Raw genomic sequence first — 13,260 nt, forward strand, 5'->3', positions numbered from 1 at the left:
CTTCAGCTCCAGAGGATCTGACACCTCTGGTCTCCATGGGCACTGCACCCACATGTTCATATCACCCCTCCTCACTACTTACCACATGATTAAAAATAATGACAACCATAAAATGAAAGGACAGAGGAAGCAGGAGCGGCCCCGGAACAGGTGAGACCTCACTTACAGTCGCATGTGCTGTAGCTTCTCTCAGGAGCTGCCTCCAGCCCCATTCACAGCACAGCGCCGCCCTTCTGTGCAGGGTGGACAGTGCGACTCTGGGTTCTCACTGGCTAGCTCCAGGGTCAGGTGTGGGTTCCTCATCTCCCAGGGCTGGAGAGGTGCAGGTTGAGGAGGACGTTAAAAGATACACGCTGTGGTCTCTTACAGATTCAGTGCCAAGCCCAACCTCCCAGATGACGACAGCCATGGCCTCTGCGCCTGTCACCGGCCTGTCCTCTTAGTCTTGTGTTTCCTCTCACTGTCCTAGCTATAGCTCCCCAATGTGTCTCACAGGACAGATGGAGTCAGATGGTCACTTCTGATCATTTTATATAGGCTCAGTTTTTCTCATCTGCAAAATGAGAATATAATAATAATCCCATGTTTATCTATGCTATCTATCTATCTATCTATCTATCTATCTATCTATCTATCTATCATCTACTGATCTATATATATATCCATCTATCTACCATCTATCTATTATCTATTTATCTATCATCTACTTGTTATCTATCTATCTGTCATCTATCTATCATCTATTTATCTTTTATGCTGCAGACTGAGCCTGAGACCTCACATTTTCCAAGCAGGAGTTTTATGACTGTGCTGCTTTTTATTTTGAAATTGTGATCTCACTAAGAAACTCAAGCTGGTCTTTAATCCACTCTATCACACAGCTGACCTTGGACTTTTGTTCCTCCTCTTTCCGCCTCCTAAGCATCTGGCATGATGGCCCTGTGCCTCCAGCCCAGGCCCTTGGCATATGCAACTGGCTGGTTCTTTGTCACAGGAGGCTGTTCTGTGCTTTTTAAGATGTTTAACAGTGTCCTTAACCTTGCATAGCCAGTAGCACAAGTGTCTTTCTGAGCACAAATATGGCCACTAAAAATGCCACCAGACATTACTAGACAGGTCTTAAAGGACTCAGCTATCCTCCATTCAGAACCACTATCTCCTGGAGTACAGTGAGGGTGCACTGGAGTATGGATAGCAAGGACTTCCACTTGCCTACTCTTTCACTCTTGTGTAGGCGACATGTGACCACATTGCTGTCTTGACCTCCAACCTTCTTCTAGCCCTCTCTTGTCCTTTGGTATGAGCAGGGCTACTGTCAGGGAGCTGTGTTGAGTCTGCAGTCCCTGATCTCATGGCCTGGAATCTTTCCATGCCTGCTGAGGGGCTTCCAGGCCCCAGGCCCTTGGCTTCTGCCATCTACTTCTCTCTGAGCCCAGCATCCCTGAAGACAGTGCAGCACAAGCCCTTGCAGTCCACTCCTTGTCTAAAGACTAAACCAGAAACCAGCTGAGCCGAGATGTTCCTGGATGTACCTTCCTCTTTCTTTATGACCTTGCTACTCAGACCCCATCCCTAGAAGCTGCTACAGGTGCATTCTTATCTACTTTCTGGTCCCTCTTTTGACCCAAAGTAGGACATACCAGAATGCAGTTAGCTGGCAGAGCTGTTTGTCAGGCCCCCTGGTTCTCCAGGGAGCTGGCTAGATCTCACAGAGAAAGGCTGAGGTAAATCTGCTGGACAGAGACAAAGACTCCCTGAAGGAAGGAGGCTGGAGCTGGCAAGTTAAGGATCCCAAAGGAAGTTAAGAGACAGGAGACAGGAACAGGGAAAAGAACAATGGCTTGTGACATCATCAGTGTTACCCTATCATGGAGACTGCAGGACCTGTGAAGCGGGCCCACTGCATATGAAAATGGTCCCTTGCCCAGCTGGAGTGGGGAACCTCAGAAGAGGCTGGGTTGAGGACCAACCGGTGGGGATCGCAGGTGTGGGGAAGGAAAGTTTTCTGGCGGGAGGCATGTTGGGCTCTGACTTTCTTCACCTGACTAATCCTTGTTCCAAAGCTGGATGTGGAAGGTCATCGTTGCTTGTGTGGCGGTGGCCGTCCTGCTGCTGTTTGGACTTGTCCTCCTTGTAGTCCTGTACCTCAGGAAAGCTCGAGGCCGAGCCCAGACAGGTGAGCTCATGTTGTTTGTTTTGCTGACAAAGGAAACTGACCCGAAAGGCAAGGTGTCCAAGTGGCTCCCTTCCTCTTTACAGGGTGGCAGCCTTGGTGATCCAGTGCCCAGGGAAGTGCGGGGGAGTGAGGGTGGCAACACAGGGACAACACCATACCAGTTCCACTCAGCCTTCAGGATGGCTTGCCTCAGGCGCCTCAGCTCCCCACCTATTTGCTTAAGGCAAGGTGTGCCAGGATTTTGGATCATGTATACTGTTTTCATCTTAATTTTTTAATTGTTTGATTTCGTGTGTGTGGGTGTTTTGCTTGCACGTATTTCTAGGCACCATGTGCGAGCCAGGTACTTATCAGATCCCCTGGAACTAGAGTTGCAGGCAGTTGTGAGCCACCGTGTGGCTGCTGGGAATCAAACCTGGAATAACTCGAAGAAGAAGCAGTGTTCTGAACTATTGATCCACCTGTCCTCTCCTTTTTTCATACTTTACAAATAGAGACTTGTTAATAAGTCTATATAACTGCTGAAGTGCATGTTGCTATCATTTTTAAATTTTATTTTTCTCAATATGAAGGAAGAAAGTGCAGAATTGTATGTAGGTAAAAAAAAAAAACCAAAGTAGCAAACATGTAAGATGAGTCAACAGATTTAATGTTCAACATGAAGATGATGGGGAAAGAATAGTACGTCAAGTAAATAGCTTGTAACTGCTCTTGCCACAGAAAGGATATGGGTGTGTTGGTTAGTTTTGAACTGTTGGTTTGACGCATCTAGAACCACCTTGGGGGAGAGTCTTTATGAGGAGTACGTTAGTCTGAGAGCATCTCGGCAGGGGGAGGGGGCTATCGTGAATGTTAGCTGATGTAGGTAGACCTAGCCCATGTGGGCGGAACCATTCCGTAAGCAGGGGGCTGTGAGCCATATAGGAGGAAAATTTTAGCTGGGAAAAGCAAGCAGGGTGTGTTTGTTCTCTTTGCTTTGGGCTGTGGATGTGGTGCGTGTAGCTGCTTGAGTTCTTGCTTCAGCTTCTCAAAATGATGGATTGTAACATGTAATTGTAAACAAATGAACCCTGTGCTCTCCTGTGTTGCTCTTTCGCCAGGATGTTCGTCATGGCAACAAGAATAAAACCAGACCAATGAGTAACTATGAGAGGACAGATATGCTCACTGTTCTACCCTATTAACCATTTTCTATCATATTAACCATGTACCATTTTATCTGGTAGACGGTTATATATACCCATTTTAAAGTGTACACAATAGTTTTCCCCCTTTCGTGGTACTAAAGGAAAAGAACTGAGGCCCCAGGCATGTTACATACATGCCGTACCGCTGAACTATGCCCTTAGCCTCCACAGTAAAAATCCAGGGGCTGGGCATATGGCCTCTTATTGTGTAAACATGAGGATTCGATGTCCAGCATCTGTTTAGAAATCGGGGCACACACTTATAATCCTAGCATAGAAGAGTGGGAGACAGGTGGGTCCTTGAGACTCACTGGCCACCAGCTTCACCGAGTTGGCAAGCCCCAGGTCCCAGTGAGAGACCCTGTCTCAAAAAACAAGGTGGGCAGCTCCTGAGGGCTTTTGACATGAGAAATTAGAATTTTAACCACTTAACTATGATAACCCCACCAGTGAACAGATTATACTTAAATCTGATGTATAAATATGGAATTCAGAAGGAGTGACTTGAAATTGATCACAAAATTGACTGGGTTTATACACATCAAACACAGGCAGCCAGGATAGCTAGCTTCTTAGAACCTCTGGACACTAGTCAGTGCTGGGTACTTGGGAGCTCCCGAAACAGAAACTATTTTTTATTTTATTTTTTATTTTTGGCCAAGTGCTGACCTCTCTTCCATCAGAGCCGCTTTGCCCAGCCCATTGTTGCCATGGGAAAAAGTAGGTAAGGTGGTACAGGGGACGTCCCTCAACTAACCTTGCTGGTTTCCTCACAGTTGAGAACGAGTGTCACCATGTCTATGAAGACTTACCAGAACAGAAGAAGAAGACCGTAAGTAGGAGTGACTCCTCCTCTAGGGAACCCTAGCTTCCCAGTGTGCATCTGCTCTTGTGATCTTTGGCCTGCATTCAGTTTCTATTTACCCTGAGTGGTGACACACACTCGTGATGGCAACACTCCTCATGACCTGTTTATCTGTTTCCTTTTTTATGCATTTTTTTCTCTTCATATTCCCCAGCTCAAACTAGATAGACTGAGACAGAGACAGATGAGAGAGAGGGAGAGAGAGAGAGAGAGAGAGAGAGAGAGAGAGAGAGAGAGAGAGAGACAGAGACAGAGACAGAGACACAGAGACAGAGACAGAGACAGAGACAGAAAGACAGAGAGACAGAGACAGAGACAGAGACAGAGAGACAGAGACAGAGACAGAGACAGACAGAGAGAACCAGCTCCTGGCCATCACTTCCATAGCGGACAGTTTTCCCCTGTGTCTTACAACCCCAGCCAGCCTACACACTAGCTGTCATTGGCCAATCATTGTGGAGAATCATGTGATGATCCATGGTTCTCTAAGTCCTCCTGAGGTTTGGGTAGTTCTGCCTCATCTACAGACCCAAGACTCTTGGTACTAACCCCCCCCCCCCCCGAACTAGGAGGCTCCAAGGTCATCTAGCCCTCAGTATAACATGGGGACTAATTCCATAAACTGCGTCCCTAACATGCCCCCTTTCAAATTCAGCCCTAGTCAAGCTTGAATGTGCATAAGATTCACTTGGAGAACTCAGTTAAGAGTTTCTCGAAAGGTACTGGCACAGGCCGGTAATCCCAACATGTAGGAGGTTGAGGCAGGAGGTTCTCCAATTTCAAGCCAGCCTGGGCAACATAATGAGACCCAGGCTCAAAGCACAAGGATTGGCGGCTGTAGCTCAGTGATAGAGTCCTTGCCGTGCATGTGTAAAATCCTGTACCCGATCCCCAACTTTGAAAAATATGCAAATTAAGCCAGGCATGGTGGAACAAGCCTTTGAGGCTAGCCTGGACTACAAAGAGAGTTCCAGGACAGCCAAAAATAAATAAATAAAGGCCAGGCAATGGTGGTGCACACCTTTAATCCCAACACTTGGGAGGCAGAGGCTGGTGGATCTCTGTGAGTTTGAGGCCAGCCTGGTCTACAAAGCGAGTCCAGGACAGCCAAGGCTACACAGAGAAACCCTGTCTCGAAAAACCAAAAAGTAAATAAATAAATAATATGCAAATTAATGGTTTCTTAGTCCCCACCTACAGGACCTCTACTTTCATGGATCTAGAGTAAAACCTGATTCCAGTTTGGAACAGGAGCCTGGGGAGGCCAGTGCTTCTCAGCTCAATGACAGGAAAGGCAATGTTCCCAAGCACCCTTTTCCAGAGGCATTTATTTATTTATTTATTTATTTATTTATTTATTTATTTTCGAGACATGGTTTCTCTGTGTACCAGTCCTGGCTGTTCTGAACCTCACAGAGATCTGCCTACCTCTGCCTCCTGAGTGCTGGGATCAAAGGTCGTCCCACCACACCTGGCCCCATATCTTTTCAAATGAAGGTTTATTTATTTTTATTTTTATGCGTATGAGTGTTTTGTCTACATGTATGTATGCACCAGTGTGTGCAGTGCCTGAGGTAGCTAGAAAAGAGCATCCAATCCCCTGGTACTGGAGTTACCAACTCCCGTGTGGGTGCCAGGAACCGAACCCAGGTCCTCTGGAAGAGTAGGCAATGTGCTCCACCACCTAGCTACCTCTCTGGCCCATGTTTCATACCTTAAACTCTGTCCCTGCCCCTCCACCTAGTTCTGGTTCCTCACAGGTCACTGACCACTCCAGCTGTTCATCTTCAGCAAACACCTGTTTTCTTTGATTCTCAGGGGTTCGACCAGCAGACCCTTCCCAATGAGGACACTGAGGCCATCTGCTATGCCTCTCTCATCCACCTAAATCACATGAGCTATCAGGGCTCCATTTATGGCAACACCCAGCCCTCCCTGAAGCCCTCACCCGACCCCCTTCTGTCTGTGGAATATGCCAGCATCTCTAGAAACAGACTGGTGTCTGTCAAGGCAACTGCCCCAGAGGCGGAGACCAGAGGCTGAGCACTGGGTTCGCAGGGCAGCGAACACACAGGCACCATGAATGCTTCTGTTGCAGCGGATGAGCAACTCCCTACAACTAAGATGGCCTCAGAGGGTTGGAGGCCACACTTTCTTCAAGGAAGATGACTGAAAGCACAAAGGAGAGGACCAGTGGCACTGTTTCCTCTCCTCTAGAGGGCCGGGACCAGTGCTGCTAGGACACAGTCTATGCGCAAGAGACCTGGCCCTCTGCATAGTACCAGATGCCTTCCTTTTGTGACCATCACTTCCTTCCCCACACTGGCTCTTGAAACCCAGGCAGATTGCTTAAGTTCCTCAGACACTTGAGGTCAACTGGGGAACTCTGCCCAACCCCCAGCTCCTCCCCACACCAGCATGGCTTCTGTTTCTAAAAACCATCCTGCTCAGGGGGAACTCTGGTGGCCTTGCCAGGAAGAATACTAAGATGTGGGCAGTGCCCGTCACTGACCTGTCTTCTGCATTTCCAACCACGATAAAACTGGAGAGCCACACATCTCTATCAGAGCGCATCTGGGCTCCTCGGCCTTCTAGAGGACCATTTACTAGGCTGCCTGTGTCTAACTGCACCATCGAAGAGCACACCCACATTCCAGGATCCTAGCTCTGGAGGTGTGGTTCTATCCTCAGCCTGAGGCTCCAGGCAGGCACAGACTGCTCACTCCTATGATGTGGGCCCTCAGACCGAGGAGGCAGGTACAATGAAGGAATGGGATGCTATGAGTGTTGTCCTGCTCCTGGGGACTCTGCCTCACCCAGCCTGCCTATGTCTTCCTCCTGCAACACAGATTTGACTGGGAGCCACTGGATGATGACTACCCCCACCCCCACCCCCCTACCCCCACCCCACCCAACCCCCCCACCCCACCCCCCGCCTCCCATCCAACTCAGTCTTGCTCTTGGATTATTGTCCTTTTCTTATGGATTCACTTGACTCTTGGTCCTTCATGACTCATGAGTTAACAGTACCGTTCCTCTTGGCCTGTGTTTCAGACTACATGGTTCCTTGAGAGCACCCCCTACCATGCCTTTTTAATGTTCTTTGAATTAGCTCTTCTCGCCTATGGCTCATCCTGAGGGTTGGGCTCTTCACGAGCTGTCAAAACCCAAAAGGTTTCCTCAGACAGGAGCTCCTGGAGCTGACTAAACCCTGTATTCACTGGACCAGTATTGATGGATACTTGGGACTCCCAGGGTGTACTCTCGAGCTTGAGGATAGAGAGATTGATTCTAGGATGCGGTTGGGAATGCCTATAATGTGCCTGTGCCTCTATAGGCATGAAGAGCCTAAACATCTCTATTTAAGCACATCACGCACATTATGCACATTATGCACAGATGGAGATATACCGAGGCACAGAGAGCCTGGATCCCACGGGTAATAAATGGTAGACTGCAGATGTTGGTTTGGTTTTTGTTTTTTGTTTTTTGGGCTTTTTTGTTTGCTTGTTTGTTTGTTTGTTTTCCATTGTGCTTCTGGTTCCTGCTCCCTCAAGGATCTCTTTGTGTAGACATTGGATTGGTGACAACCATGGCTTAGCTGCAGGATCCACTAGGGGCAGGAGCAGGCCTGAGTGACAGAAGCCCCAAGATGTAATGGGGGACAACAGAGGTGCAGCTTACTCCGCTGAAAGGTTTGAGGTGAGCAATTCTTAATTTATCAGTGACTCCAGAGAAGACAACTTGAGTTCTTTCTGCTCTACACACCTGCTACCACTGGAGGCCTGGAGGCCTTTCTGGAGCTACGCCCTCGGGTTGGTGTGCTCACCTCTCCTTCCCTCGGGCCTCCGCAGCAAGCAAACACCCTATATAGTGGGGTGTTTGAGGAGAAAAGAAGTGTCTTAGTTTCATTTTCTGTTTCTATGATAAAGCACCCTGATCAAAGGAACTTACTTGAGCAAAGGGTTAATTGGACTCACAGTCAGAGGGTTCATTCCTGGAAGTCATGGCAGCAGGAGCTGGAGGCAGCCCGCCATGTCACCATGTCACATCTACAGTCAGTAAGCAGGCAGCAATGATGGTTGGTGCTCGGCTTGCTCGCTCCTTTTCATTTATCTATTTCATTTTTATGGTGTGTGTGTGTGTGTGTGTGTGTGTGTGTGTGTGTGTGTGTGTGTATGTGCAGGTGCCACATGCACACAGGTGCCCAAGGAGGCCAGAAGAGGGTGTCAAATTTCCTGGGCCTCCCCCATGGCCCCAACCTGGGTGCTGGAAACTAAGCTCAATTCCTCTGGAAAAGCAAGAAGCATCATTAACCTCTGAGCACTCTGAATCTCTGTAGGCCCCTCTCATTAATTTTTGTTTTTAAGTCGTGCTCTGAATATTGCTTTCTAGACTTTTTTTTTTTTTTTTTTTTTTTGTAGTCCAGGACCCAAACCCAGGGAAAGCTCCGCCTACTTCCAGGCGATAATCACTCACAGGTCTGGCCAGAGGCTTATCACCTGGGTCATTCTAGATCTTGCTCTGGCCATTCCAGAGGGGAGATGCTTCTTCACCTTTTGAGCCCCAAGAGGCTTTGGGCTTATCCATACAGTCTTCATGAGTAGTCCCCCTCTCATGCTCAGGAAGCCACAGGTGGTAGCTAAAGATTGCATCACCAACCTCTCCTCTTTACCCCTCAGGGGTTATGTCAAGTCACTCAAGGGAGATTTGTTAGGTGTCAACAGCTATGGCAGTAACAACAAAATACAAACAAACGGAGAGGCTGGGGGTAGCGGCACATGCCTTTAATCCAGCACTATTGAGGCAGAGGAAAGTGGAATCGCTGTGGGTTCAAGACTGGCCTGGTCTACAGCCAGGTCAACCAGGGATACATAGCCAGACCTTGTCTCAAAACAACAGCAGTAACAAAAACATAGCTAAAGATGAATTTGGAGAATTCATGCCAGAAGCCAAAACTCACTCCAAAGCTGTTAATATTGACCACTGTATTTTGAATGGAAAACTGGGTGGGGCAACGGATCTGAGAAGAGAGAAAAACAGACTGAGGTACATGGAGATGTTGGGGGTCGGGGAGGTGTGGGATTTGATGGAGCAGAAATTTCCAGTTGGGAGTGGTGGGCGGGGGAGGGTGACACAGCCATTCTCTCCCATATGGGGAAAAATAAAATTAGATTCCTAACTTATGTCTTACACAAAAATACATTCTAGTTGGAGCAGAAGCTAAATGTGAAGAGCTTAACAATAAAACCTTTAGGAAAAAAAAACATATAAGCATTTATATGAGCTGGGCACATGACACCTGCCTTTAATGACAACACTTGGGGGGCAGGTGTATCTCTGTGAGTTTGATGCCACCTTGATTTACATAGACCTCAAGGAGAGCCAGTGGTGTGTAGTGAGAACCTGTCTGAAAAGAAAGAAAGCAAGGAAGGAAGGAAGGAAGAAAGAGAAGAAAAGGAGTTTCTATGATTTCAGGGTAGAAGAAGGTTTTTTACAAGTCAGCAAAGGCATAGGCTATAAGTTTTTTGTTTTTTAAGCCCTATGTTTGGCCTTATTAAAATAGAAAACATTGACACTCAAGGAGATTCCAGAAACACAGCTACAGGATGAGCTATAGAAAAAATCAGGGCCCCTGGTGGGAAGAGACCACTAGCCCAAATAAACACGTGTGTTGTCCAAATTCACAAGAAGGAGGGTGAGTTGGTTTAGAGGGCAAGTCTGACGCCTGTGTTCAGTCCTGAAAGCCCATAATGGTGGATGGGGAGAGCTGACTCCACAGAGCTGTCCTTTCACCTCTACACGTGTGCTACCGCACTCACATGCCCAATCCTCCCCCACTAATCATGTGGGGTCGGGCAAGGTGTCTCAGCAGATAAAGGCACCTGCTGCCCATCCTGACAGCCTGAGTGTGATCCCAAGAACTCACCTCGTGGAAGGAGAGAACTGACTCCCTTGGCCATCCGCCGACCTCAACACGTGTGCTGGGACATGGATGCGCATGTCCCCCACGTAATAAAACAATGTATTTCTTTTCACTGAAGAAAGGAGGAGCCATTTTCAACTGTAATCTAGGGAAGAATAAGCCTGCAGAGTAGTCATAAGAGAGTGAACGCTGGAGGAACACCATTCTGTCCATTTCTCCAGTGTCAGAAATACTCTCATCCCAGCCAGAAACACAGATGTCCACTACTGCCTGGGCCATTTGGATATAGGGCTGGGGATGGTTCAGTGGCATAGTATATATTTACACACATAATAGATACCAGATCCATAGAGATGTACAGAAATGATGCACACTTTCCCCAACCCTTCCTTCCTTTCTTCTCCTCTCCTCTTTTCCCCTCCCCTCCCCTCCCCTTGCCTCCTCCTCCTCCTCTTTTTCTTCTTCTTCTTCTTCTTCTTCTTCTTCTTCTTCTTCTTCTTCTTCTTCTTCTTCTCTCTCTCTCTCTCTCTCTCTCTCTCTCTCTCTCTCTCTCCTTCTCTCTCTCTTTTGGATTTTTGAGACAAGGTTTCTCTGTGTAGCCTTAGGTATCCTAGACTCACTTTGTAGACCAGGATGGCCTCAAATTCAAAGAGATCCACCTACTTCTGCCTCCTGAGTACTGGGATTTCAGGTGCAGCTCTCATATTTATTTTTAAACACAGTCACTGCAACAGTTTGTGCAAGAGCTTATGTGGACAGAGGCCTGGGAGTTGTTCTTGGAGGGGGAGGAGGCTCTGAGGAGAGGACTTGATTTGTCACCACACAGGTAGACACAAGAGGACATAGGGATAACAGCCTTAGGGGAGCAGGAGGCAGGAGGCAGAAGAGGAGCCTTGACAGTTTCTTTGGGATGTGGATGCTGAGGAGGAGGACTCGAGAATACGCAGCGGTACTGTTCTAGTTGGCTTTCTATTGCTGTGAAAAACACCACTACCAAAAGCAAATTGGGGAAGAACGGATTAATTTGGCTTATGTTTCCCTATACCAAGCCATCATTGAGGGGAGTCAGGGGGAGAACTCAAAGGAGGAGCTGTAAAAGGAACTTTTATTCACCTGATTTAATTGTCATCTCCTAGGCTTACCGCCTCTGTCCCCTGGAAGCTTCTAGCTTCTATATAATCTTATCTAGGCCTGGAATGTTTTTAGCCTCTGAGACTTACTGCTGAATAAGCTCACCCTTTCTAGCTCTTTCTGAATTCTGGCTGGCTGGTGCAACTCAGCTGTTCTGTCTCAAACTCTTCTCCAAGCTGACTGATCGTATTTGGCTTCTCTCAGCTTCCGGCTGACTTGCTCCGCTTGGCCTCACTCATTCTAACTTTGGCAATCTGTTCTAGCCTTCTGGACCCTTCTGTCTTCACCTGTGTCTAGCTTGTTCTCTCTTCAGCCTCATTCTGTATAACTCTCCTGGTAAAACTGCCTCTGACTTCCACAAACTGAACTGCCACAAACTCAGCTCCACTGCACTGCCTCTCAATGCACTCTCAACTGAACTGCCTGAACAGAACTGACTAGAACTCAGAGAACCACATGCATCTGACTCCTGAGTCCTGGGAGTAAAGGCGCGTACCATCACACCTAGACCTAAGCTTTTCTTTACTTGAAACTGACTTGAACTCAGAGATCTGCTTGCCTCTGTCTCCTGGGATCAATGGCATGACTGCGAACCAGCCAGAGTAGCCATGTTGCTGACTTAACATTCCTCTCCAAGGAACCTGAAGGCAGGAACTGAAGCGGAAACCACGGAGGCATGCTGATTACTGCCTTGCTCTCCACGGAGACCACCTACCCGGAGGCAGCACCACCCTCACTCAGTGAGCTGTGCCCTTCCCACAGCCACTCATTAATCAAGACAACGCGGCATTGAGTTGCCTAGGGGACAATCTTATGGTAACACTGTCTCAATTACGGCTCCTCTTCCCAGATGACCCCAGCTTGTGTCAAGTGACAAAAAGCTAGCCAACACAGCACACATAGGCACACAGCCTCTGATGTGAAGTCCGGTGGCCAGTCTGGGGAGAGAGCTTCGTTTGAAGGAGCTGAGGAAGAGTACAAGTCCAAAGAGAGATAGATAGACGCGAGGGCGGCTTGGTAACCCCAGGCCAGTAGCCTAAAAAGTTCTGACCCTTTTATTGAGTTAATGAAAGGGGAGAATTCGAAAAAGGGCAGAAGCTTCCATAGACATGGGAGAAGCATCGGTGTGAGACAAATACAAACAACAAGTTTGTTTCTCACTCCAGCTACAGCGTCGTCAGCTAATGAGGAGACTCTGCTCTACACAGCCATTTAGGCTCCCAAGTCCCTTCCCACAAGTGTGTCGATCACCTTCAGGACCCAGAGCTTCTGTGGGACCCTCTCCAAGTGGATGAGGAGACGGGAGTAGGGGGTGAGGGGGTAGGGGCGGGGTTGTGGGTAGGGTGGGGGACTTGAGGGATTGAACCAGACGTTGTATGGACCAGGCCTGGGGCTGGCCAACTTCATTTCTTCTAGAGCACAGTATGTGGCCATTTCTGGCTGCACGAGAATCTGAAAGACGTAGGCGAGCTGTTTTCTTAGGAGGAACTAAACAAACCTAGCCTCTCTTGCCTGAGTTAGGTTGTTTTAAAATAGTGGTTCTAAAAGACAGTCGGCTGGTCTCTTTTCCTGGAACCCCAACACGTGCTTGCTACAAGGTCTTACAGAGCATGCTGTACAACACATGTGCTTAATCAGTGGTACTGTTTTAAGTGGTAGAATCAAGGGCTGTGTTTACTTTTTAGAGCGATATTTTAGATGTGTTTTTACACAAAGTTATTAAGTATGATCTTTATGGGCTTTTAAAAATACACATGTATATATATCTACCCATCTAACGTCTATAAATCTATCTATCTATCTTAATTTAATCTACCTAATTCCTTCTTAAAACTGCACCTCACATAAGCATGGCAGGTAGCCTGGGATCACTACCTTTATACAGCTCTGATATTCTGACTACCTCAGAAGTGTTTACCAAGCTGACCGTGTGGTGGCCCACGGCTCTAATTCCAGCACTCTGGAGGAACGGGCG

General features: G+C 47.8%; 1 protein-coding gene across 1 annotated transcript; it reads left to right on the forward strand.

The window, feature by feature from the left end:
• Nucleotides 1-1,338: 1,338 nt before the first annotated feature.
• On the forward strand, nt 1,339-7,687 carry LOC311581364 (uncharacterized protein). Its single transcript, XM_084753508.1, has 3 exons — nt 1,339-2,176; nt 4,140-4,195; nt 6,047-7,687. Exons 1-3 carry the CDS (start codon nt 2,068-2,070, stop codon nt 6,269-6,271), a joined length of 390 nt encoding a protein of 129 aa, XP_084609634.1. The 5' UTR covers nt 1,339-2,067; the 3' UTR covers nt 6,272-7,687.
• Nucleotides 7,688-13,260: the final 5,573 nt, after the last annotated feature.

Source organism: Acomys minous, assembly GCF_964271855.1.
Source record: "Acomys minous genome assembly, chromosome: 13".
Taxonomy (NCBI): Eukaryota; Metazoa; Chordata; class Mammalia; order Rodentia; family Muridae; genus Acomys; species Acomys minous.